The sequence below is a fragment of the Acanthochromis polyacanthus genome, chromosome 14 (genome assembly GCF_021347895.1).
Source record: "Acanthochromis polyacanthus isolate Apoly-LR-REF ecotype Palm Island chromosome 14, KAUST_Apoly_ChrSc, whole genome shotgun sequence".
Lineage (NCBI taxonomy): Eukaryota > Metazoa > Chordata > Actinopteri > Pomacentridae > Acanthochromis > Acanthochromis polyacanthus.
The window spans coordinates 1099369-1127339 of record NC_067126.1 but is presented as its reverse complement, the minus strand read 5'-3'; the positions used below and the strand labels follow the sequence as shown (position 1 = coordinate 1127339).

The window sequence follows — 27971 nt, the reverse complement described above, 5'->3', positions numbered from 1 at the left end:
GGCTATACAAAGGAGAGAGCGTGTGGGACTGAATTACAACCTGTGGCGTCTGCAGATATAACAAACCAGTATTATTACTTTATTCATCATTGAGGTCACAAGAGTGGTATTCAGCAACCATTACCTCCTTTACAGTACCTGTAACAAATGTACCGCTGATGAACGTTTTGTGTTTCATCTGACAATGCTTCTGTCCTGCAGGTGGAGGAGGAGATGGAGGAGCAGCAGGAGGAGGAAGAGGAGGTGAGGTTGGCCAGCAGGTCATCAGAGAAGAAAAACAAAGTCGCCGTCTGCTGGGAGGAGAGGTTGCAGAGGCTCATCATCACTGCTCAGGAGCTGGGAAACGGCTGTATCCATGCTGTCACCATGGTAACCACCCTGCCGCCTCTGTAATGATGACACCAGGTGACATCAGGTGACATCATGACATCAAGTGACTCTGTTGGGATGATGCTGGATGAGATAAAATGATTTTATCGCAGCTGATGATATTTTTAGTGTTAGAAAGTTTTGACATGATTTTACATCGTTTTGATTAAATAATGCAAATTTACAAGCTTGTTCGACAGAAATGAGATGAGATCAAACGATATGATGTCAAATGACATGACGAGATGAATGAGATGAAACGAGATGTTCTGGATGGGATAAACTGAGATGAATGACATGAAACGAGATGTTCTAAATGAGATAAACTGAGATGAATGACATTAAATGAGATGTTCTGAATGAGATAAACTGAGATAAATGACATGAAATGAGATGTTCTGAATGAGATAAACTGAGATAAATGACATTAAATGAGATGTTCTGAATGAGATAAACTGAGATAAATGACATGAAATGAGATGTTCTGAATGAGATGAACTGAGATGAATGACATTAAACGAGATGTTCTAGATGAGATAAACTGAGATGATTGACATGAAACGAGATGTTCTGGATGGGATAAACTGAGATGAATGACATTAAACGAGATGTTCTGGATGGGATAAACTAAGATGAATGACATGAAATGAGATGTTCTAGATGGATAAACTGAGATGAATGACATTAAACGAGATGTTCTGAATGAGATGAACTGAGATGAATGATATTAAACGAGATGTTCTGAATGAGATGAACTGAGATGAATGACATTAAACGAGATGTTCTAGATGGATAAACTGAGATGAATGACATTAAACGAGATGTTCTGAATGAGATGAACTGAGATGAATGACATTAAACGAGATGTTCTAGATGGATAAACTGAGATGAATGACATTAAACGAGATGTTCTGAATGAGATGAACTGAGATGAATGACATTAAACGAGATGTTCTAGATGGATAAACTGAGATGAATGACATGAAACGAAATGTTCTAGCAGTGTTTTCCGAGAGCGACCGCGGCCCGAGGAATCGCGGATTACCGCTCATCTGTCCGCAGGTTGCTGCCGAAGTCTAATCACTTGGTCCTTGTGTCATTTCTGACCGACCCTGAAAACTTAATTCAAATCCCTGAGTCTGTTTTGAGTGATGTTGGTAACAAGGAAATGATTCACACACGCTGACCGTCACATAACTCCGCCGTGGCTCTCAGCGGCGAGACCGACACGCCCCGTCTGCCCCAGTTGTCCAACCACTCCAAGACTATATCGCTGCAGTCTCAACCACGGAGCGCGTTGTTCGGGGTCGCGTCCCGCTCAGGCGGTGGTCGACCCTCCGGACAACACGGACATTTCTCTCCACTCTTTGGTGGAATAATTAATCTAATTTACCTTCATTCTTTCAGTGCTCTAACGGATCTGGATGCAACAGTTTCCATCATAGTGATTTGTCTGGTCTGTTGTCCGCTCATTTCAGCCGTTCTAATATGTTTCGTGATTCTTTTTTTTTTAAATTGTGTATCAATTGATGATTTTCTTTTTCTTTTTTGTATTCCACCACAATATTGCACGGTTGTAAAACAGTTTAGCTCCGCTTTGGTGAAGAACATCATTGAATTAATTGTTTATCTTCAGCAGTAATTTTTGTTGGTAAATCAGAGACATTAGTATCTCACACGTCTGCATCTTCAAACCATAAACAGGAAGTGAATTCGGTGACATACGTGCATTAGGTTTTCGCGGGGAGCTGCTATGATTGGTGGAACTCACGGGAGGTGGGCCAAAATTGCGGGAAAGTTGTGGTGATTTGACAAAATTGCAAGGCCGCGCAAAATTCGCGGAGATTGGTTGATTTCGCACGATCGCAACATTTCTGTAGGGAATTGTTTGATTCATGAATGAGAATGTCCTCAGAGAGGAAGCAGGAGATTGGCAAGGGCCAGCAGACCATGTTGGGCTTCCTAAAAAAACAAACAGGTGTTCACCACTTTTTTTGCTTGCAAACTATGATTTGACATTACTAACATTTACTGGAACAAATCCCATGAATGTAAACATTTCATAGATTTGTTCATTACCTTTTATGAATGAATGAAATGACAGAATACAGGAGAAATGCTGCCCTTTTTTTTTTCATGTCTGGACTTGGAAAATATTCTGGGTGCTACCCATATAGATCTAATTTAGCCTTTTTCATTAATGCTCTAAATGATTGTAAATATTTTGTAAGATGAGTGAAATGATAAAATACAGGAGAAGTCCTGGCCAATTTTTTTTTCACATCTGGACTTAGTAAAATATTCTGGGCATTTTGACTTTTTAATTTATGTTCTGATCTGCTGTATAATAATCAATAATCAATCAGAGCTAGCAGTCACTCAGCCAGCAGCAGTCTGAGTGAATAAACAAAACATGATTTACTTACCATATATTGATGTTAGTTTGTTTCATTCCCAGAGCTGCCTGGAGTGCCTAGGTTCCCATAAGTCTATGATCCCGTAGTTAAGGTCTCACACAGTCATTAAATTAGGTTAATTAATATTTTCCCAAAACCAAACATACAGAAAGACGCACAACATCTATGCTAAACATGCAGTTATGTTACAGCAGACTACAGAGGTTTACTAAGAGACCAGACACACATACTACTGTTGAAAGTGCAGTTTGCATGAAAATTGTGTACTTAAAACTCACATTTTGATGAAATGTACTTAAAGCTCGTGTCCGGAGTTTGAATCGCAGCGTCTCCCAAAACACTGTTGGTCCCTCCCTCTGATTTCGTCCCTTTATTTGTGCACGCGCGCAGTACATGAGAGAAGTGCCCGGAGTGCTGCAGCATCTCGCCTGTTTTGCTGTTTTCCACTCTTCTACATTTAGTACATTTAGTAAATAATAAAGGAATTACGTTAGAATGCTGTATTGAGTCTAACTTGTCCTAATACCAAAATAACATGAATCTGCTAGGACGAACGAGTAAAGTTTCAATATGTGATTACACTCGTGTATCCCTCTGGATGACGTTGTTTATCAAACTTAGTGCATTTACGCGTGTATATGTGTTACATTGTTTATTTATTTCTATCTAGAGTTCAGAATTGCATGACTCCTCTGACGAAGAGTATGTCCCAGACGCCCCAACATCTTCCTCCAGAGGTCGGGCATCTAAACGAAGCCGTCAGGCGGGCTATGGAGGCCGTGGTCGGGGAGCGACGCGAGCACCCCGAGCCAAAAAACGTCCTGCAGTCTCTTGGCCTGACAAGCCGTGGGATCGGTAACTTTTCTGGAAGTTGCTGAGCCCTGATGCTCTCTCCTCCACAAGCAAAACAAATGTGCGCGCGGTTGCGTAGTGCGTAGCTCGCCCACCTCTGCATGGGCTTGCTTGCTGTGCGCGTAACCGTTGATTGACAGCATGACAAAGCTGAAGCTCGAACTTGATTGGTCGGCAGCGACCGGCGCTTTTTGGAATAACATGGGGGTCTATGAGAGGAAGGCGGAGCTCAGGAATACATTTTCATATCGCGTCATACTAACTTTATATTATAGTATCGAACTAGACTAACACATTTAAGCTTTGTTAAAAAATGATACATAAATTGAAAACAAACGGAAACTCCAGACACGAGCTTTAACTACACAAATCACATGACAAAACCAAGTGCTAGAAAAAATGTTAAATTACACAAATAAAATGCACCAGAGGCCACCAAATAGCACTAAAAAATCTAAATTTTCTTGGGGGGGCATGCCCCCAAACCCCCCTAGATTGTGCATGCCTCCATTACGCAAGAGTGGTGCAGGCTACTTTATTTCTAGTGCAGGCTACTAATACTTCTTGGGAAAACTCTGGTTCTAGATGGGATAAACTGAGATGAATAACATGAAACGAGAAGTTCTGAATGAGATAAACTGAGATGAATGACATGAAATGAGATATTCTGGATTTGATAAACTGAGATGAATGACATGAAACGAGATGTTCTGAATGAGATAAACTGAGATGAATGACATGAAACGAGATGTTCTGAATGAGATAAACTGAGATTAATGACATGAAACGAGATTTTCTGGATGAGATAAACTGAGATGTCGAGCTGCATGTTTCAGGAATCGGACTCAACCTTCAAACAGTCGGTGGTTTTAGTGATTAAACAGAAAATGAAGCAACTCCACGAAACAAAACGAGATGTGATGAAGCTGCAGAACCAGAACCAGCTGCAGACCCAGAACCAGGATCAGGATCAGCTGAAGGATGAGAAGAAGATCTGCAGGGGATACGAGGACAGACTGAGGAAGGTACAGAAAAAACACATTGTGTGTCTCAGATTGTTGTGTGTCTCAGATTGTTGTGTGTCTCAGATTGTGTGTCTCAGACCCTACAGGACCTGCTGTGTGTCTCGGACTTGTTGGACTCATGCACTCGGGTGGAACTGGGTTCGGACCTTCAGACCTCCAAGCTGCTGCAGAGCTTCATTCAGGCCAAGCCTCACTTCAGTGTGAGTCTGCTGGTCCTCAGAGCTTGTGGTTCCTGAAGATGTTGGTCCAGTTTCTCTTTGGTTCTGACTGATCTGGCTCAGTTCTGATGTTCAGTCTCTTGTGTTCAGTGATGGGAATAACAGCATTAAAATAAATGCCGTTACTAACGGCGTTACTTTTTTCAGTAACGGGTAATCTAATTGATTACTTTCTCTACCGTTACAACGCCGTTACTGTTACCAACACGTCGTTTATGCGGTACTTTATTGAAGCTGTCATCCGACTCATCTTTTTTTTTCCTCTGGTGATGGTGGGATGGGAGGGGTGCAATAACTGCCTTTGTAATGATGATTGGCTAAGGTAGAGTAAGATTTCATGTTCAGCCAACCAGAGACATCAGGTGGGCGGGTGCTGCTTTACACACAAACCCAGCAGCACATAGCAGCACACATACACACACAAACTATGACGAGATGGCGGGTCTGGAGTTGAGAGGAAAGATGGCGTTTTCAAGATGGAAATACAGACACTACTTCAACCTCATCGATAGCCTAGCCGCGCTAGACAACACACGGCAACGAATTTAATTCTCTGCCAGGGTGGGTCTAGTTACCCTCCATAAGGCTCGAGGTTGGATGCTCCTAAAACTGGCCGGACCAATCACCATGAAGTGTAGAGTCGGAAGGCGGGCGTAACTAAGTGACGACAGAGGCGCGACGATTCTGACAGAAACAACCGGAAACAACCATAGAAACAAGGATACACAAGAAGATGGCTGCGCACAAAAAACAGTTATCTTTCAACTCGGCTTTGGCCACAGCCCTTAAAGATTTCTGTTAACATGTCTCTAATATACTTGAGATTCACCCATTGACTGTATAAATCATAGACATATATACGTAGACTCCTCATTGACTGCGGCCGCCCACTCGAGCGGTGTGCCTGCAGCGCCGCCATCTTGGATTGGGGCCACTGGCTCCTACAATGCATTACTTCCATATAGGAATGATGTGCTTATACAATTAAAGTTGTCATAAATCGCTCAATTCTCAAGCAATTTTGACGGAGTTTGCTTGTAACAAACGCCAGACATGATAGATAGATAGATAGATAGATATAAATAGAAAAAACAAACAGAAAACATTCAGATGTGCTCAGGTTTTTATTGACTTTACATTTACAGCTTTACATTGCATTGGAGTACAATTATTATTTTGTATTATTGTACTACTACTGTATTACTATTATTGCTATTCATTGAATTATCATTATATTCCTGTAGTATTGTATGATTATTGTTTATTATTTTGTATTACAGTTACTGGTATTATTATTATTATTATTATTATTATTATTACTATTACTACGATTATATTACTCTTACTATTATTACTGCTATTATTACTATTACTATTATCATTATTATTATTACTACTACTGCTACTATTACTATTATATCAATTATTATTATTATTATTGTTACTATTATTACTGCTATTATTACTCTATTATTACTGCTATTACTACGACTACTACTACTATATTATTATTATTATTATTATTATTTATTACTATTATATCAATTATTATTATTATTATTATTACTATTATTACTGCTATTATTACTCTATTATTACTGCTATTACTACGACTACTACTACTATATTATTATTATTATTATTATTATTATTATTATTATTATTATTATTTATTACTATTATATCAATTATTATTATTACTATTATTACTGCTATTGTTATTATTTTTTATCATTATTATTATTACTGTTATTATTTAGCTTGGAAAATCCAAACTGAATCTCCATGTAATCTCCTATCTCCATGTTAGGAGATACAGGAGAGTCAGTTTGGCATTGTGTGAATTGAATCGTGTTTCCCTCCTGGTACAGTTTGGTACGACCAATCATAGCACGGGAGGCGGGAGTTAATGCTGCGTCATCTTCAGCGCCTCGAAGATGATGCCGGAGGAGGAGGAGGGGGGCCAAAGCGAATCTTTTTGTGGTCTCTTGGCGTTTTGGATGGCGTTAGTCGTTGCCTCTTTTCACTTGACGTTTCCGACGATGAGGAGGCAGTGGATGGCTCGTTACTTTCAGCTTCTTGCCATTGTTTGCACAGAGGAAAATCCCGTTCCAAACGTGTGAGTAAATTTAAGCAACTTTTACACATACGCACCGACTTGGTTTGGCTCCGATTTAAAGTTATTCCTAACACCGCTAATCGTTCTAAGGAGTCTTTTGTTGCGTAGCCTTTTCAAAAATAAATGTTGTACTTGAGAGTACCCCATGTATTCGCAGATTTTTGTGACAAAAACGGCAGTAATCATTCACCGCGACGCTTTCTCGGCTGCATGCCGTTGTTGTTTGGACTACATGGACTTCAAGGTCGATTTGTTTGTGCGTCACATCCGTGTTACGCTGATTGGTTCTTTCTCGTTCAAGCTGCATTCGTTAGCCCCTCCTTTTTGAAATCGTCTCCTGTCATCACAATGCCAGACTGCCTTTATTTGTATTTATATTAATACATATATAAAGTCAGTCTGGATTTTCCAGGCAAGTTATTATTACTATTATATCACGTGTATAAATCACGTTCTTTGGGAAAGCTTAAACATGTGAAAAGTAGCCAGAGATAAAGAATTGTCTACAACAAAAAGAGTTCCATCATAAATCAGGGCTATTATTAGATCTATCAGATGCTGTATTCTATCCCAGCAATTACTGCAGTAAGTCTGTTTTCTTTCTTTGTAACAGGCTGTTGCTAGGAATGCTAGATTCATAACATCGAATTTTAAACAAAAAATTGTCTCAGATCAGTTATTTCACCGGTAAGCAGCTGTGTAATACACAGGATGATGTAGAGAGCTGTTAGATCATGGGTAGAAGCCAGACACGGAGCTGAGGGGTTCTATCCGTCTTGTCTGCGTTTATTTCACTCTGGCTATGACAACCTGCTAACAATATATTATTCCTTACATACATCTTACATGTGAAAAGTAATCCCATGAGCTCTTGTTTCCTTACAGCGCTCATTAGAGCATCCATAGGCTGAACAGAAGTCCGGCATCTTTAAATAACTATGCCGGAGTCAGAGGGAGATAGTGTGTAGCTTAAGTGTTGAGTGGCAAAACCAGCATTGTAAAAATATCCGAGCAGCTTGTATAGTAGCTAAACATGTGACGTTTCTAAAAAATCAAACAGTTTGGCAATCGGTTCAAAATTCAGCGAATAATTCCACTTTTAGATTCAGCAGTACCTCTCTCCTCCATAGACTTCTATGCACCGCTGCCTCGGCTGGCCCCGGTTCAAGATGGCGGCGCTGTAAGCACGCCTCTCGACAGCCTATGAGGCGTCTACGTATATATGTCTATGGTATAAATAAGGCTTCACTGAACTCCCGCATCCTCTGATTTCCGGTGCTCTGGGAGCCTATTTGTTGCACTGATTGGTTGTATACCTACCCAGTTGCTGCAGAGTGATTTGAAAGACAACCTTTTAGCCCGCCTCCCTCCCTGTCCAGAGTTCCGAAACCCTTGCGTCTTCATACCTGGGTCTAGTGCGGCTAGGCTACCTCATCGAGGTAAAAGGCAAAAGTGTACATGTTGAGTGTACATTATGTCGTCCCAGAGTAAAGAGTTTGTCAACGTCCAATACAAGCAACTCAAATTTAATGAAGCACCTCTCAACTGCACACGCTTCTACTACGCTAGTGGCTAAAACCACCGTTGACCCCGCTAATGATGGCAAGCCAGGTGCTGTTAACGTGAGCTCCGCCAACGAAGGACACGGAGCCACGCCATCCAAGCAGTCAAAGCTGGATTTTTCTGCCCCAGCTCCACAGAAACTTGTGACACAGACGGAACTTAACGAACTGATAGGCCGTTATGTTGTTGAAAACATGCTGCCGATGTCAACAGTTGATTCATTTTCAGTTGTGGAAGTTTGATTTATTTAATTTACACCACAGCAAGTTAAAAGAACTTCACATTTAAAGTGTTAACTTTTCTGATAATACTTGAACAAAAATGCTTGTAGAAAATCCTTTAATTACATTTGTATTGTGGTCTGTTGAGGTGCAATAAACATTAAAACCTCTGTGCAGGTACCTGGGGGGGGGGGGGGGGGGGGGGGGGGGGAGGTACAAATTCTTTGTTTTTAAACTTAAAAGGAAAAAAAGTAACATAATACTTACTTTCCCTGGTAACTTGTTACTTTCATAGTGGAGTAACTCAATTACTAACTCAGTTACTTTTTTGGAGAAGCAACGAGTAACTATAACTAATTACTTTTTTAAAGTAACGTGCCTAACACTGCTTGTGTTCAGGTTAGATGTTGTTCTGGTAGTTGAGGAACCCGTGGAGATGATGATGATGATGGAGATCTGTGGTTCTGCTTTATTTACCACTGAGCTGCATGTTGGGTCGTGGTTAGCACCTTGCATGGCAGCTTCCACCATCAGTGTGGAAATGTGTGTGTGAATGGATGAATGTGACGTATCTTGTAAAGCACTTTGGGTACCTTGCAGGTATAGTATTCAATTCAATTCAATTCAATTCAATTTTATTTATATAGCGTCAATTACAATCAAATCGTCTCAAGACGCTTTACAGAACCCATATGCCTGACCCCCAGAGCAGTCCAAAGGAGACAGTGGCAGGAAAACACCCTTTTAACAGGGAAGAAACCTCGAGCAGAACCCGGCTCTATATAGGGGGAACCCATCTGCCTGCTGGCCGAGGGGGGTTGAGAGGGACAGAGGAGGGCAAGGGGGATGTTAGGATTCTGCATTTGTTGTCATTTTTTCCTTCTGTGTTTTGGTTTCTCTGTCTCCCTCTGTCTGTTGCTTTCTGTTTTCTTGGTTCTTGGTCTCTGATTGTTGTCACCTGACACAATCAGTTCAGATTCATTTCACCTGTGTTCCCTTTCTGTATTTAAGCCCGGTCATTGTGTTCAGTGTTCGCTGGCTCATTCGTCCTGGACTCACCTCGTTCCCGTCTCTGTTCCCTCCTTTCCCCTGGATTTTCTGCTCACAGGATTACACCGTTTCCCCCCGTTTGGATTGCTTTTTGGACTCAATGATTTTCATTTGGCCTTCAGTAGTTTATTCTTGTTTTGTGAGTATTTTCCTCTGTTTTGTAGTTTGCTGTGGTTCAGTTTTAGAAAGCCATCTCAGTCTTGTTTTCAGTTAGCCGTTGTTTTATTTAAATAAACCTTTTTTCATGAAATAAGGCCGACTGTCTAGTGTGTCTGCATTTGGGTTCTCCACACCTCACAGCCCTGACAGTATGAGCCAGCCACCATAGAACCCAGCAGGCACAACTCGTTTTTTCAGTGTGGTAATTTAGAGCAGGATGGCGATGTTTGATTTTGATAAGTTCTCTCCCTTTGTGGGAACCCGCTTGGCTGTCAAGCTGCCACCCAGGGGGCGACGTGGTTCCCGAGGGAGGAATTCCCAGCCATCCCCCAAGTTTTGTGACTGTAGCGGCTTTTGGACGAACGGAACTACTGAACCCGACGATTTAGACTCTTACCTGGATTATTTTTCGCCGGAATCTTAACTTTCGTTTCCTGATAAGCCTTCTTTCCTGGGAGATTCTGGACAGAAGCGGGGTTCAGGGAAACTGCGGACTTTGCTGCAGTTCTTGAGCGACTCAGTAACGCTGCCCCAGTCGCAGCGTTTGAGTGGGTCATCACTCCGGCCACAGTCCCCAAGTGGGGTTGATAGTTCCCACCCCAGCCAGGACAATCCTCTGCCGGATTCTGAACTCCAGCTCCCTGATGAGCCCTCTTCCCGAAGGAGGTCCAGACGGAAGCGGGGCTCTAAGAGATTTTCCACCTCAGCCGCAGTTCCCGAGCAGGACGCCGCCGCCTCCTCAGCCTTCGTTCCCGAGCGGGTCGTGGACTCCGACTCCGCAGCAGCAGCTCCCGAGTGGGTCGTGGACTCCGACAGTCCAGAGTGTCTACAGTGTCTACGCCGTGGCAGCCGCAGTTCAGAGTGTGTCAGCCGCTGACGATCCTCCAGTGGCACCCTCTGTTCCTACGTTAACAGAGGGGTGCCGTCGCCGACGGGCTCTGGCCCGGCCTCCGGAGGGTCCTCGTCTCGGCCGCCGCCGTCGACCTCCGGCCCGGCGGGAGGGATGGGAGAATAGGGAGGGGTGGGAAAACACAACGCACATTTGGATACATGCATGACAGGATATGTGACACAGACAAAGTATAAGCTAACATTGAAAACTGACTCATAATTTACTCTGATGATGTACAGCTCTGACATTAAACATACTCCATATATAGCTAGCAGTAAAATTCAAACAGTATGTAAGTTAGCATAACAGTATAGTGAAGGCGATGCAGAGTTGACTGGTGGAAAAGGGGAGCTGGAAGCAGAGGGCTGGAGGAAGGTCAGCAGCAGCATCCCACAGTGGACATGATGGAGACTGGACCAGCTGGTGGAACATCAACCACAGATCTGAAGCATCCAGCTCTGGGACCAGGGACACTCGGAGAAATAGCACAGGGGGAAACAGAGTGAATGTACTGCAATAACGGTATACATATTAAATGTAAAGGTAGATAGAGAAGGGCTCAGTGCGTCAAGAGAAGTCCCCCAGCAGCCTATAGGCCTATAGCAGCATGACTAGAGGCAGAACGAAGGGACGACCAAGAGGGAGTCAACTGTGCAATGAAGACACAAGCCGAACCCCTGTGGGTCACCCAGTCAGCCCCAACTATAAGATTTGTCAAAAAGGAACGTTTTAAGCCTGGTCTTAAAAATAGAGAGGGTGTCTGCCTCCAGAACCCAAACTGGGAGCAGGTTCCACAGGAGAGGAGCTGATAACTGAAGGCTCTGCCTCCCATTCTACTTTTAGAAATTCTAGGAACAACAAGTAAGCCTGCAGTTTGAGAGCCAAGAGTTCTACTAGGATAATATGGTACTAACAGATCTTTAAGATATGATGGAGATTGGTTATTAAGAGCTTTATATGTCAGAAGAAGGATTTTAAATTCTATTCTGGATTTAACAGGAAGCCAGTGAAGAGAAGCAAGTATAGGGGAAATATGATCTCTTTTGCTAACTCCTGTCAGTACTCTAGCAGCAGCGTTTTGGATCAACTGTAGATGTTTGAGAGAGCTATTTGGACAACCCGATAATAAGGAATTGCAATAGTCAAGCCTGGAAGTAACAAAAGCATGAACTAGTTTTTCTGCATCACTCTGAGACAGAATGTTCCTGATTTTTACAATATTACGCAGGTGAAAAAAGGAAGTCCTACAGACTTGCTTTATGTGTGAGTTAAAGGACATGTCCTGGTCAAAAATAACTCCAAGATTCCTCACAGTAGTACTGGAGGCCAATGTGATGCCATCCAGAGTAACTATTTGCTTTGAAAGCGAGTTTCTAAGATGTTTGGGGCCAAATACAATGACTTCAGTTTTGTCTGAATTTAGCAGTAGGAAGTTAAAAGTCATCCAGGTTTTAATGTCCTTAAGACAATCTTGCAGTCTAGCTAACTGATCAGTTTCATCTGGCTTCATAGATAAATACAAGTGAGTGTCGTCTGCATAACAATGGAAGTTAATACAATGCTTCCTAATAATATTGCCTCAAGGAAGCATGTATGTGAAAAGTATCGGTCCTAAGACAGAACCCTGAGGAACTCCATGATTAACTTTAGTATGCTCAGAAGAGTTATTGTTGACATGCACAAACTGGAACCTATCTGATAAGTAGGAGTTAAACCAGTCCAGTGCTGTCCCTTTAATGCCAATTAAATGTTCTCGACGCGGTAATAAAATTTTGTGGTCGATTGTGTCAAACGCTGCACTAAGATCTAACAAAACAAGTATAGAGACTAGTCCATTATCTGATGCTATGAGAAGGTCATTAGTAACTTTCACTAGAGCTGTTTCTGTGCTATGATGCACTCTGAAGCCTGACTGAAACATTTCAAACAAGTTATTCCTTTGTAAGTGTTCACATCATTGATTTGCAACTTAGAGAGAAATGGTAGGTTGGATATCGGTCTATAGTTAGCTAACACATCTGGATCTAAAGTGGGCTTTTTAAGCAAAGGTTTGATGACAGCAACGCTAGTAAAGCGCTATATAAATACAGACCGTTTACCATTTGTTTCTCAGATGTTTTAGAAGCTTTGGACCACATCTTCTGCAGAGATCCTCTCTGGGATCCATCAGACTGCAACTTTCCATCAGTTCTATGTTCTCCATCCTGGTCCATGAAGGTCCAGTTCCAGTAGAACACTTCTCATCCTGCTGAACACCTGACATGGTCCTTGTTGACCCGGCAGCTGGTTTGGCTCTTAAATTTATTATTCTGGTTTCCAGCAGTCAGTCAGAACAAAAGAAGCTTCCTGGATGAAGGAGGAACACCTTCAAGAACCTAGAAGCGTTTGATAGATACAGTGAAGTGTTGGTTCGGTCCTCTGCAGCTGATGGACTGAACAAAATTCCAAGAACTGTTGAGACTTACAGACTCTGTTCTTCTGCAGCAGCTGGATGCTGATGTGCAACAGCTGGTCAGCAGCCTGGAGGTTCTGAGAGTCCAGAACCAGCTGGAGGTGACGGAGGAGGAGCTGGAGGAGCTGCTGAAGCTCCAGCGGACAGTGAAAGACAAGATCCAGCAGAGTGAAGAGATCCTGGACCTGAGCAGCAGATTAAACCTCACAGCAGGACAAGTAAGCATGAAGAACATCTGCAGAAGAACATCAAGACTTTAAAAAACCTCACAGGTGAACGGTTCACCACAGCAGCAGGGAAAATAAAAATAACAAAAGTAAACACAAATGTGAAAATACAAACAAAACAAAATTTTAAGAAACTAACAAATTAGAGTTTAAATAATCTATACCCCTAGATCCACACCTCTAGATCCACACTGACAGGACCACACCTCTAGATCCACACCTCTAGATCTACACCTCTAGATCCACACATCTAGGGCTACACCTCTAGATCTACACTGATAGGACCACACTTCTAGATCCACACTTCTAGATCCACACTGATAGGACCACACTTCTAGACCAACACTTCTAGATCTACACCTCTAGATCTACACCTCTGGAGCTACACCTCCAGATCCACACTGATAGGACCAAACCTCTAGACCCACACTGATAGGACCAAACCTCTAGATCCACACCTCTAGATCTGCACCTCTACATCCACACCTGTAGAGCCACACCGATCAGGCCACACAACCATGACATCATCTGCTGTAGATCTAGAGATATAGAAATATTCACACTGTCTGTCCAACAACCAATCAATGAGCAGCTTGTTGTGCTGTGTGTCTCCAGCTGGAGGCGCTGCTGCTCTCTGAACCCTGCAGCTCTTCTCCTGAACAGAACCAACACCAGCAGCAGCAGATCCAGAACCTGATGGAGACCAGCTCACTCCTGAAGAACCACATCTGTACAGCTGTAGCAAACACTGTAAGAACACATAAGCTATAAGAACACACACACTGTAAGAACACACAGACTGTAAGAACACACACTGTAATAAGCACACACTGTAATTGGGTAGTATTTCCCTGTATAATACTGCAGTAATATTAGCACTTTGCTTGTATAATACTGCAGTAGTAGTATTTTCCTGTATAATACTGCAGTAGTAGTAGTATTTTCGAGTAGTAGTAGTGTTTTCCTGTATAACATTGCAGTAGCAGTAGTATTTTCCTGTTTAACACTGCTGTAGCAGTAGTAATTTCCTGTATAATATTGCAGTAGTAGTACTCTTCCTGTGTAATACTGCAGTACCCCTGTCCTCCTGCAGGGGGCTCCAGGGTTCCGTCTGCATCAGCTCCACCTCCGTCTGGTTCGTCTGGATTCTCGGTTTGTTTGGTGGAAGAACGAAGCGGTTCGACAGGAAGAGAAACTGCAGCTGATTCACCTGCTGCACGATGACATCATCCAGGTGAGGCAGGAAGCAGGGACAGATGTGTTACCTGTGTGACCGTCTCACCTGCTCAGTGTTTCCTCCGTGTGGTTTCTGCTGTGGTTCCTCAAGCTTTTATGTTGTTTTCTTTGGTGTTTCTGATGAACTTGTGCTTTAGTTTGATCTGATGATAGTTTAAATATAAAAATAAAATTTAAATCATGATAAAACATCAAAGTTATGAGACAAAAATCCAAATGTTGACATCATTTTTATGCTATTCTGTAAAAAAAAAATCACTAGTTAAAAAATTCTGATTTTAAAATGAAAAGTAACTCAATTAAAAATGCATGATTTTAAAAAAATGAAACATTTTAAGTTTCAGTTTTAAGATTTAAAGTTTTGAGATGAAACTTTAGTCTTTACGTCATGTCACAGCTGCTGAAAACTAACCCGAACTAACCTAAACTCACCCAAACTAATCTAAACCAACCCAAGCTATTCAGAACTAACCTAAAGTAACCCAAAACTAAACCGAACTAACCTAAACTGTCACAAACTTAAAGGACGGACCCGTGCAGAGAACCACACTATCAGGCAAACTGGGTGAAAAAAGGGAGATTTATTAATGTGCTGGATATGGCAGAGAGACTGGGTCACCGGAGCCTGGGATCGACGGCCGCTGCTGCTTCTGGAGGGGGATCGGAGTGTTACGGTGAGCGGCGGATTGGATCTCTGGTGGCCGGAGCTGTTGGGTGGTCGAGGAGGAGAGCCGGCTAGGAGGATTTTCCGGGGCTTGGAGATGGAGGGGTCCAGGAAGGGGGCCAGGAGGGTTCACGGTAGGGAGGGGATCCGGGAATTTCATCGGGGAACCAGGTTGGGGGTCCATGGGAGGAAACTAGGTGTCAGAAGGTCCAGGAAGGGTTCGGGGGAAGCACGGTGGGTAGGAGTCCAGAACAGCAAAGTCTGAGCAGGGCAGAAGAGAGGTAAACGTTAGCGATACAGCTAAACACACAGAGCATCTACAACGGCTAGAGTGCAACTGACTGTAGAGTCGAGTACTACAATCTGGCAAGGTATGGATGGTTTGACCGGTCTTTATTGCAGGGATGTCATCAGTGAAACACTGAACAGCTTGTCTGGACTCCGGGGAGCAGCTAATCAGCTGAGTGAAGGCAGCTGTGTAGGCGTGCTTCACTCAGTGCAGCGCTGAGGAGAGAGGGAGACAGAAAGATGGAGGAAAAAGGGAGAGAGGAGTGAGAGGGTGAGGAAAGGGAGAGAGACAGATAGGGGAGAGGGTTTTGGGATGCCAGGTGGGGTGGGGGAGAAGGAGGCCCTGATATAAACTCACCCAAGCTAATCTAAACTAACCCAAGCTATTCAAAACTAACCTAAAGTAACCCAAAACTAACCAGAACTAACCTAAACTAAGCAGAACTAACCCAGTAGCCACAACAGTAGCAAACTCCCCAGTGTTGGCGTGTTGTGCAGCTAGTCTGGCTAACGTTAGCTCTGTGTAAACGCTGAGATGGGTGCCCTGGGCAGGTTACTGGGGCATCAGGCTGGGCAGATTACTGGGGCATCAGGCTGTGGTTAATGGCGGAAACAGAACCTTTTGTCATCTTTATATTCTGGGTTTGGGTCAGAACTGGCTTCAGGTTTCAGACTAACTTCAGTGTTTCCTCAGCTGTCCTCAGCTGACAGATCTGAGGCATCTGACACCGAGACATGAACGTCCTGCTGGGTCATAAATATTCCTGTCAAAGCACCATCTGCATGCAGGCCAACCAGAACGTATAAGGAACATCACAGCAACGTATAGTGACTGAACATAGTCAGGTTAAGTATTTGAACTTCCCTGAGGTTCTACTGTGATGCTGTTGGTTTGTTTCCAGTACTAATGAGGATCTTCTGCTGTTTAATCTCTAAAGGAACAGGAACTGTTTCTGATGAATGGTTTAGTCCAAAGATCTTCAGTTGATTGTCACAGAGGAGGAAGGAAACCATTAAATAATCACGGAATTAAATGTTTTTGTTAAATACTTAAAGTGATTCATGAACAGAGGAGATTCTATGAATGACTAATGATTAATTCATTAACCTGTAATGGGGACTTCTCAGTACAGGGTTCTTTCTGATCTTCTGCTTGTGTTTCAGCTTCGTGACTCTTTTAAGGAGCTGAAGAAACGTTTCGGCAATGTAAAGTTTAACTACCTGAAGAGGAATGACAGAACCAGGAACATGAAGGCTGTAAGGAACCAATTGCAACAGGTGGAGATGTTCCACGACAAGCTGCAGGTACATCTGAAGCTCTGCCCCAACGCTGAGGCTCCAGGAGTTAGACAGACCCTGAAGAGGTTAGCCTGATAGCCAGAGGTTAGCCTATTAGTCACTGGTTAGCCTGATAGCCAGAGGTTAGGCTGTTAGCCAGTGGTTAGCCTGTTAGTCACTGGTTAGCCTGTTAGCCAGTGGTTAGCCTGTTAGTCACTGGTTAGCCTGTTAACCAGAGGTTAGCCTGTTAGCCTGTTAGCCAGAAGTTAGCTTGTTAGCCAGAGGTTAGCCTTTCCAGCCTGGAACAGAAGCAGCACTTCAGAGAACTCACTGTTTAAATGATATCTAGCACTGAAGTACAGCAGGAGACAGGTTCTGTTTGGATCAGCTGATAGTGGGAGGAGTCAGAAACCACATCCGTTAGAGTAACAGCACCCTCTAGTGGCAGTAGAGACTCAGGGAGATCAGGGTGGATGGACGGGTCGGTAGAACACTGGACTCCAACATGTTGATGGTTTGAGCCAACAGGGTTCCTTTAAGCATCCATCATGGTGAAAATTACCAGAACAGGTTCAGTGTTTGAGTTGTGTTAATATTAAAAGCTGTTAATATATGAAAACATTTATTTCTGCTATTTAAATCAATAAACCAGGACGAGGAGAGGTACTGTGTTTTCATGTTAGCATCTGTTAGCATCTGTTCGCGTCTCTCCTACTCTCTGTGCTCATTAAACTACATCTTAATCCAGCTGAACTACAATAAAGCTGCTCTCCTTTCCAGATGTTTCTGTTGTCAGACAGCAGAACCAGGATTAAACAGAGGAACTCATCCAGACCACATGCTAACCAGCAGTAGTTTCATTAAATACTGATTTTATTACATCGTCTGACAACAAACACAACAGTTAAAAACACTCACACAGGTTTACCGGAAAATAATCCTCAGAGTGAAATGAAAAGATAGAAATTCTCATTCATCTCTCAGACAGAGAGAGTCTTCTTCCTGATGGGGGTGGGGCCAGCAGCAACTCATTAAAGCTACTGAAACAGTTTAGAACTAAAATCTTGATGCTGATTGGTTAAAATCAGAATGTTCTCCTCCGACTCCGTGGTGATCCATGACAATGGACTCTGGTTGGTTCTTCAGGCTCTCCGGAGGCGTCTGCAGGGTTTGGTGTCTCAGCTCGGCTCAGAGGCGAAGGTCGGAGGTGTGGCCCGCGAGGTGGACGACGACGCCAATGAGCTGCAGAGGCAGATGGGAGAGTTTGAGCAAAGTGTGAACGAGCACAGAAAAACTCTGGACATGACGTGCAGACTGCAGGAGGCCATGGAGGAGGTGAGAACCTGCTGCAGTTCTTGTTCCCTGAAAGAAAGTCCTTCAGCTGACCGAACAGCACTGTCTCCATCCGCAGTACCAGTTCTGGTGCGAGGAGGCCAGCGCTACCATCGCTCGGGTCAGGAAGTTCTCCTCAGAATGTCGCAGCACAGAAGCTGTGTCGGTTCTGTACCGACAGTTTGAGAAGTTCGTCTGGCCGACGGTTCCTCAGCAGGAGGAGAGGATCAGTCAGATCAGTCAGCTCGCCGTCCGGCTGCACGGTGGGTTCCAACATTTACGAAGCCTCCGTCTTACGTAGTCCTCACTTTTCTCTGTTTTATACAGAATGTTTTAAAGTTCAGCTCTGAGCTCCTCAGGTTTCATCAAGTCAAATGATCCAACATGAGCTAAGATCAGAACATCCCAGATTTTTTGGTGTTGGTTAACAGAGAACATCACAGTTCCCTGGTTCTACCAGGTGACCAGTCTCTGAGTCCAACTTTTATCATTACCATGGTTACCACCCAGAGACCAAACAGCAGTTTAACAGTAGAGGAACCAGAGGAGGAGGTCAGGATCTGCTTCTGGTTCCTCCAAAGTTCTACTGAAACGTCCTGAGAGCGTTCAAACAGCTGAACTGTGATTCATGATGCTGCTCCAACAGTTTCTATCCCTCCGACTCTCCAGATCTGTCTGCCTTTGACTTCTTCTTCTTCTTCCTCTGTGTTTATCAGATTGATCTCAGATGTTCTGACATGTTTCCAGGAGTTAAAGGTGTTTTAGGTCAGACTCTGAACTGTTAAAAATCAAACTAAGAATGAGAGAAGTCTGAAGACAGAATTTTCCTTCAGGACTCTATTTTTTCTTCTCTCGCATCAATAATGTAATGAGTTCTAATTAATCTGACCCTCATCATTGTTCCCTCCATATTGTCTGGATCTTCATCTGTTCTTCATTGATTTCTTTGTGTTAAAGTCTGTTTAAAGCAGCATCAACGTTCTTAGAAGATCTCTGGTGACTTCAAGCTGCTCTAATCTCAGTGTAAATGTATTTCAGGGGTGGAGGAAGGTCAGCGCTACATCAAGAAGACAGTCAGCAAACACTCAGAGATGGTGGAGTCCATCAGGGAGCTGAGCAACAGGCTGATAGAGCTGGAGGCCAAACTGAAGGTCTGCTGTTTCTGATCCGATCTGACTCCAACCTAGATGGTCTGAAGAGGTTCTGTGGAGCTGTGGCTCCAGATTGAGCTCACATCTTCACCCGGATCAGAACCAAACCCTGTGTTGTTGCTCAGTAGATGGTGTTTAGATGCATCAGTACATACGAAATGTAGAAGAACAAGTCCAGAATATAAAAGTGATGTTTTCAGTGAGACTGATTTTATTAGCTCCAAACCATCAGCAGCTCTTAGCAATATCTGACTACTGGTATCTTCTGAGCTGCATCTGTCTGAATCTGACCTGAGTTCGTTCAATGAGAACAGATTTGTTCTATTTATTCTGATATGAACCTGTTTGTAGCTGGAGAGTCTGAAGCATCAGAAAAACGAGGAGGAGAAGAAAGAAGCGCCTGAGAGGAGAGACAGCGATGATGATGATGAGGAGATGAAACAGAGTGATAACCGGAGAACACAGGAGGTCGACATGGTAACCACAGGCTCAAACTCAACTCACCTCTCAGTTTCAGTAGAAAGACTTGATGATGTCCGACTGCATCCAGATGTTACTGGCCTGAAGGTCTTTCAGATAAAATAAATCAAATGTGGAGACATTCCTCCTCCACCTTCTCAGAGCCAGCTGATTCTAGTTCATCTAATGAATATGTTCAGAGAGGTTCAGGAGCTAATCTAAAGGTTTCATTTCTGGAGGAAACTTTAAAAGGTAATGTTGGTAGATGGTTGGTCAGAACTATTAGAGATGATGGAAGAAGAAACCAGGATCATCTGGACACAGGATTCACCCTGAGATTAAAACTGGCCTCTAACAAAATCACATTTAAACAATCACAACATGTCAGATTGTGTTTAGTGAATGAATTAAAACCTGATCATTCTGCTGCTTCATGTTCTGTTAGAACAGACTGATGTTGATCTCTGATGTTCTCAGTCTGAACAGAACCAACAGAACCAGAACTGAACTCTATCAGAGGAGAACCTAAACACTCAAATCAAACTGCTTTATTAATGAGATAGAACATGAGAACATTAATGTTGTTTCTGCGTTCAGTAACCAGAACGTATGTTCAGCAGAGCCAGAATGTTGAAGCTATTTCCAGAGATATCTAGAATTCTACCAACATTCTTATTTTGAGCCTGGAACCTAAGATAGAACTTTATTAATCTACAAGAACTTTTCCCTTCGGCGAGGACTTTAACATCCCCTGCCTCTGACTGGACTCAGGTAGGTCCAGATGGTGATTTTACGGGTTTCTTCTTCTACTTCCAGTCTGGTCTCAGGATCAGGAGTCCTCAGACATACGATTCTCCTCCAGACCACATGGAGCCTCATGTTTGGGACACACTTTGTATCATCAGACACTGTTTTCTGTTTCCAGTATGAGCTGAAAGAAACAGGCCACACCCCTGAACTGACCGCTGAGCATGATGGGAAGAAAGATCCTGTGAAGGCTGCAGCCAATCAGAGGGCTCGGTTCCAGTCAAGCTCCAACAGACGGACGGAGATCTCAGACAGCAGGTTGGCTTCTCATTGGTTCATAGATTTCTGCTGTCCTTTGGCATCATCATTTAAAATGACAATGAAATCTAACATATTTTCTCAGACCTGGAGAACCTTCTGTGAACATTTAAAGAACTGAACTGGTTCTTACTGTCTGAGACACTTCCAGCTCAGTTCAACCAGTAAACAGGCTTCAAAGCAAACACAGTGTTCAGCTGCATCCTGAGAAAACAAACCTCCTCATAATTCATCAGGAAGCTGTTGAGATATTTCACTGAAAATTGCTGGTGTGAGCCTCATGGTGTCAGGGATTCATCCTCTGGGGACCAGGAAACCCTGATCCATGAGCCCACCAGAAGCTGCATTTTAAAGGATCAAAGTTCCTGGATTCAACCTCTGAGACTCATCTTCAGTCTTCAGCTGAAACTCTGAACAAAGACGGTGAAAGGAGGAACCAGAGGAGGTCTGATGTTAATCTGAACCTTCTGGTCTTTAACAGTGTTCCGCTGCCATCCTACTGCTCCACCCACACCTTCAGCCTCACCTGCTCCTCAGCTGACGCCAACCGAAGGGTCCACGCCATTCAATTACAGCTCCAGGCCACGCCCCCTCCACTTGTGATTGGTCTGTCATTCTCTGAAATCCAGAGGGAGTTCCAGGTGAAAGCAGGACAGCAGGTAGCTTCATGTGATCCAAACATGATCCAGGTTAGTATGAACTATGTGGTTCAGATCATCTTTTATTTCCTACAAACCTCCAGGACACATATTTAGCAGACACAGCATCATTTCCACCTCTACTGGGGATGCTCTGGTCAAAGATTGGGACAATCAGGTGAAGGGAGGACATGATGTGTAGCAGGACGCTAGGGATGCTAATTTAGAAAAGTTTTCTAAACTAGTAATTACACACAATAACCCTGTATGAAACCATTACTGTGTAAACACAAATAAAACACTCACACATTGGTACATCATTAGAACATCATGTGAAACAGATTTATAATACCAGTAGAACAGAAACCAGCCTGGTAGATGAAGCTAACAGTGGACTGTGAGTCAGAATGGAAGAGAAAACTGAAAAACCCTCCAGATGTAGATGAACATCGTGGTATCTGACACAATCTTTTTCTGGTTTACTGCATGTATGGAAGTACAGATACTGAACGCACCCTAATACTCTAATAATCTTTTTACCCAGGATGCATCAGGGGCAGGAGGCCCGTTAGAGGCGGAGCTCCAACAACTGGAAGTGATGACGGAGGATTCTCTGTCCAGCGACGAGTATGACTGTCCATCACCTGATGACATCTCCCTGCCGCCGCTGGCAGAGACGCCTGAATCCAACACCGTCCAATCAGACATGGAGGACAGCTTCTGTTTCAGCTCCAACATCAACCAGAGCAGTCAGCAGGACCAGTCAGAACCAGTCGGTACCGGTTCAGTCCAACAGCACACAGTGAGCAGTCCAACTCCTCCCACCAACCTTCAGAACACTACCAGGTCTGTACCCAGTCTGCACTCCAGGACAATCAGAGACAAAGCTGCTGCTGATTGAAACATTACATGTGCAGAATATCAGCTTGATTTCATCAGCTGCTTGGTTATAATCTATAATCACAGTCCCAGCAGATCTCTTTGTTCATGTGAGTTCTGGTTGGAAGTCTTCATCATGGGGCCCGTTGCTGCTAAACTCCCACAATGCTCTCTGCTTCTCACCTCCACTGATCTCTATAGTATTAAATAGAGTGCCTGTATATCAGAGTGGCGACAACTGGGGATTTGACGCCATTTTGTTTCCATTCTCTCACTATAGGACGCGCGGCGCGAGGTGCACATTCATGAAAACTACCTATTTGTGGACTGTTTACTGATTTCAAGACATTTTTTGGACAAAATATTTTACTGGCTTGTTTTGTCTGGATGTCCAAGGTTGGATTATGGCCGTTTTTAGTGGAATATTTTCATCTGTGACTAGTTTTGAGCCTTCAAAGGTGAGTTGTGCTGTTTACGTTATTTGCTGTTTGTTGGACAAATGTGTTTATATTACCCGCTGTGATAATCACATCTGAAAGTGGTTTATACCGGCGGATTCATGAGGATCTAATCTTTCCATGGGTGTATAATGTTTCTATCATCGAGTTTGCAGCTTCGGTCAATTTAGCAAAATACGTTTGCACATATGGGCCGCTGAAATTTAACGGGTTACCCCGTTAAACTTCAGCGGCCCGTATTTCATGCATCTCCGTGCATGAAAATGGTCAAAGTCAAAATAACCACAACTGCCTAAAATCACATCAAACTTTTCTATCTGTCATTCACCCATACATCATAACATGAAAGTACATACATGGGACTAACCTGGCACAAAAACCATGAAGTCGGTTTCCATCCCACTCTCCGGACTTTATTTTCCCACAGTTTCATTCTTTCACTATTACTGGGAAATCTAAACATGTGGAATCCCTTCTCTGACCGATTTATGCACCCAAAGACACAACAGCCCGTCATTTTTCAGGTATTTAGGAAGTGAAAAAAGACCTAGAATTACTCTCTGCGGTGTAAACAACGTTAACAGGAAAACCCGGCGTTCATGAATAGGAAACAAAATGGCGCCATAGATCACGTGACTAAAATTTTTTGGACCCGTCATGTCGCCACTCTGATATACAGGCACTCTAGTATTAAACAGTAAGCAGGTCCCCCTGGTGGAACAACCAGGTACTACAGCTGGTCTGCTATACATTTTCTCACATCCCTCATCTTCTTGCTTATTACCTCCGCCAGGAGGTTATGTAATCACCGGAGTTTGTCTGTCTGTCCGTGTGTGTGTGTGTGTGTGTGTGTCTGTCTGTTTGTCTTTTAACAGCATAACTCAAAAAGTCATGGACGGATTTTCACCAAATTTTTACAGAATGTCCGGAAGAGCAAGAGTAAGAATCGATTAGATTTTGGAGGTGATCCGGATCACCGTCTGGATCCAGGAATTTTTTGAAAGTCGAAGGACAATAGAGAGATGGCCACTAGGCCATCTCTCATGACTTTTTGAGTTAAGCTGTTAACAGACAAACAGACAGACACACAGACAAACGGCATGGCGGAGGTATGCACTCTCCGAGTGCTTTTCTAGTTCAGTAATGTATTTCTGTGACAGTATTTTATGATTGATCAATTAAAGCTCGTGTCTGGAGTTTCCGTTTGTTTTCAATTTATGTATCATTTTTTAACAAAGCTTAAATGTGTTAGTCTAGTTCGATACTATAATATAATGTTAGTATAACGCGATATGAAAATGTATTCCTGAGCTCCGCCTTCCTCTCATAGACCCCCATGTTATTCCAAAAAGCGCCGGTCGCTGCCGACCAATCAAGTTCGAGCTTCAGCTTTGTCACGCTGTCAATCAACAGTTACGCGCACAGCAAGCAAGCCCATGCAGAGGTGGGCGAGCTACGCACTACGCAACCGCGAGCACATTTGTTTTGCTTGTGGAGGAGAGAGCATCAGGGATCAGCAACTTCCAGAAAAGTTACCGATCCCACGGCTTGTCGGGCCAAGAGACTGCAGGACGTTTTTTGGCTCGGGGTGCTCGCGTCGCTCCCCGACCACGGCCTCCATAGCCCGCCTGACGGCTTCGTTTAGATGCCCGACCTCTGGAGGAAGATGTTGGGGCGTCTGGGACATACTCTTCATCAGAGGAGTCATGCAATTCTGAACTCTGGATAGAAATAAATAAACAATGTAACACATATACACGCGTAAATGCACTAAGTTTGATAAACAACGTCATCCAGAGGGATACACGAGTGTAATCACATATTGAAACTTTACTCGTTCGTCCTAGCAGATTCATGTTATTTTGGTATTAGGACAAGTTAGACTCAATACAGCATTCTAACGTAATTCCTTTATTATTTACTAAATGTACTAAATGTAGAAGAGTGGAAAACAGCAAAACAGGCGAGATGCTGCAGCACTCCGGGCACTCCTCTCATGTACTGAGCGCGTGCACAAATAAAGGGGCGAAATCAGAGGGAGGGACCAACAGTGTTTTAGGAGACGCTGCGATTCTAACTCCGGACAGCAGCTTTAACTGATAATCAATACCATTCATACTGAATACTGTAGTTTTACACTGGAGAAGACATTTCTTTCTCTTTCTCAAATTCTTGTTTTGTTGATATTTTAGAAATTAAGTTCAAATCTGATTGGACAGATCACTCCTGCGGTTTTCTGTTATGACTTTGTTACTGTGACAGTCCTGAGGTTTTGATACTCGGCCCTTTCAGCCTCTAGAAATACCTGAAATGCCAGTTTGTGGGTATTAGGTGCCACCAGTCCACCATTCAGACTGATGTTGTTGCTGCTGTGTGTTGCAGGTTCAGATCAGAGTCTGGCTGGGTTCAGACAGTTCCTGGTCCAAACTCCATGAGCAGTACTCTGTGCAGCATCCTGAGAACCACAGAGACCATCACCATTAACACTCCCCTGAGGGCCCACCTCTCCCAGGGCAGCCCTGAACCAAACACCTCCTCTGGATCAGTCCAGGAGAGCAGCACTACAGACCAAGACCGTGCTGCTGCTGAAAGGAGTCCTTCTGCCTCTCCAAAGGCTTATCCCAGTCCACGGGCCGATCCCACTCCAGAAGTCGATCCCACTCCACAGGATGATCCCACTCCACAGGATGATCCCACTCCACAGGATGATCCCACTCCACAGGATGATCCCACTCCCAGGGCTGATCCAGACCCATTCCTTCACAGTGACACCATCAGCACTGGGACACAGTGGATCCTCCATCAGAGTTCCTCCCAAACCAAGAGGGAAACCAGAGCCCAAAGAGAAGGTGTCAGCAGAACCAGTTCAGTGACTCAGCAGACCGTTCATCCCCACTCCTTCCCTTCAGACACTCAGTTAACCAGGCCTAAGGACAGCAGCTGCTCATCAATCCCTTACAGTCCTCCTCAGTCTGACCTGGACGTCCTGAACACGACCTCTACCGTCATCCAGCAGACAGTTTGCAGTCAGTCCTGCCCATCAGGTGGTCCGTTCATTGTCCCACCAAGCAGCAGGCCTCAGGACGGCACAGACCACCCCACTGGCACAGTCAGCATCAGCAATGACACATTTAGCTACCATCATACTGTCTCCTCCATCCATGAGTCCCTGACCTCTACCTGTACCCAGCAGTGTGAGCATTTCCTTGGCATGCCTCCCAGCAGCTTTACCCGGCCAGGTGCTCCTCCTCAGAGCCTGGCTAACCTGCATGTCCTACCCCTGTCCTCTCCATCCCATCTACTAACTCCAGACCAAGACCCAGACATTTGTCTGCCCATGGCCATCAGAGAGGAGATCCAGCTCACTCCCCAGATCCAGGGCCCCCCTGTTCCTGCTCCTCCCCAGGCAGAGTCTCTTCCAAAGGGAAAAGCCTCCCGTTCTGGGCCTTCCTGCTTCACCAGGCCCCTATCCAGAGCCACCGTCATGGAGGGCTCCCCGGTGACACTGGAGGTGGAGGTGACGGGACACCTGGAGCCCAGGCTCACCTGGTGGGTAGCATACAACCAGCTCCACAGTACCACACCCACTAAAAGAGATTATTAACTCCACAGCTCAGCACCAGGCTCCTTTACACCTGCATTAACATGAGCTCTACAACCAGATCAGTTAACTGCATTAACCCTCTAAACACAGGTTTGTCGAGGCGTCTCATTCCTCCTCACTGTGCTTCATCTAAAGTCCTGCAGCTCTGAGGAACCAGAAGAAGAGAGAACTCAGAGATGTCTTCTGTCAGCAGTTTGAATGAACAGGAATTTTTTTTAAAAAAAACATCTTTTTGATTATTTATTTCACCAAAATGTAAAATCCTGTTTCCAGGTGTCCACAGGTGTTACAACACTGGACAACATTGAAGATACATATATATATATCGAACTAAATATGTTTTAAATGAGCTTCCATCCTCCTCTCTGCCTGCAGTTCACCTGATAACTCTTCTTCTCTGTTCATCACAGCTGATCAGTCATGTGAGTTAGTTGTGCTGAGAAGTGAAGAATTTCTTGTTTTTTTTCTGAATCTGGTTCAAGCTTAATTTTTGGCGTTTTTTTTTTTTTTTTAAATCAGACGTAGAATGAAGTGAATTTGCTGAAACACCCTGATTTTAAGCTGAACTTTGGTTAACTTTCCTCGTCACATGTTAAACTCTGACTCATGCTGGCTTTGCAATAAAACATTACATCGACCTCACATCCACCGACCCTGTTACCATGGTTACTGCATAAAGAGACTGAAGCTGCTCTGGCCTGAAGGTGGTGCTATGTTAAGATCAGCTGATTATCAACAACAGACTGACCAATCACAGTTTGCCACCACATGACCTCTGATGTTCTCAGGAGGGAGGAGCCTGAAGCAGGACACAAACTGTGGACTGTCACTGTGGTTACCGTCTCTCTGCTCCTGCTGGTTGTCGGGGTGACGCAACTCCATCACCATTAAACCAGCAGGTTTCTGTCATCATCTGGATGTTTGGGTTCTAACATCCAGCTCCTCTGGTGGTTCTGTTTGAACATCACAGAGACTCCTGTTGATGCAGGTGTAAAGATGTTTATCCAGTCAATGAACTCTGCTCTCTGTGGGAATAAAACTCCTTCTGTGGCATCGCTGCTAAAAAAAAAACCTTTTGTTTGCAGTTAGCACATTTAGTTTTCTGAGTGTATATTCGTTATATTTGTGGATGCTTTGCAGGATGTTCTTTGTTCCAGTCACTACAATCACAGTAAAATCTCCACCTCTCAAACTGAACACGAAGCGTTGAGGCACAACAGCAGGACTAAATCCATCTACAGATCTAAAATAAGATGGTTAATATGTGCTGATGGAAATTCTGGAGGTTTGTTCGGGTACAGTTTGATGGTTCGTGTCCACAGGTTCCATTATTCAGCATTTCTATTCATTGTCAT

At 43.8% G+C, this 27971-nt stretch overlaps 3 protein-coding genes across 8 annotated transcripts in view; all 3 read left to right on the top strand.

Annotated features, from left to right (window-relative positions):
• LOC127537061 (uncharacterized) overlaps positions 1-3549 on the top strand; it is a 35383-nt gene extending 31834 nt beyond the window's left edge. For all 6 annotated transcript variants that reach the window (XM_051958751.1, XM_051958754.1, XM_051958755.1 and 3 more), the window contains one exon: positions 202-3549. In XM_051958751.1, coding sequence (XP_051814711.1) covers positions 202-393 — 192 coding nt within the window. In that variant the 3' untranslated portion in view covers positions 394-3549. The remainder of the gene's footprint in view (positions 1-201) is intronic.
• Positions 3550-4558: 1009 nt separating this feature from the next.
• Positions 4559-19528, top strand: LOC127537242 (coiled-coil domain-containing protein 141-like). The gene is made up of 9 exons (XM_051959377.1): positions 4559-4663; positions 4750-4863; positions 13370-13555; positions 14180-14302; positions 14658-14798; positions 16917-17057; positions 18177-18365; positions 18442-18625; positions 19401-19528. The coding sequence occupies exons 1-9, from the start codon at positions 4559-4561 to the stop codon at positions 19526-19528; spliced, it is 1311 nt and encodes a 436-aa protein (XP_051815337.1).
• On the top strand, positions 18465-26725 carry LOC127537062 (cell surface glycoprotein 1-like). Its single transcript, XM_051958757.1, has 6 exons — positions 18465-18625; positions 19401-19990; positions 20898-21037; positions 21519-21726; positions 22220-22521; positions 25395-26725. Exons 2-6 carry the CDS (start codon positions 19949-19951, stop codon positions 26614-26616), a joined length of 1914 nt encoding a protein of 637 aa, XP_051814717.1. The 5' UTR covers positions 18465-18625; positions 19401-19948; the 3' UTR covers positions 26617-26725.
• Positions 26726-27971: the final 1246 nt, after the last annotated feature.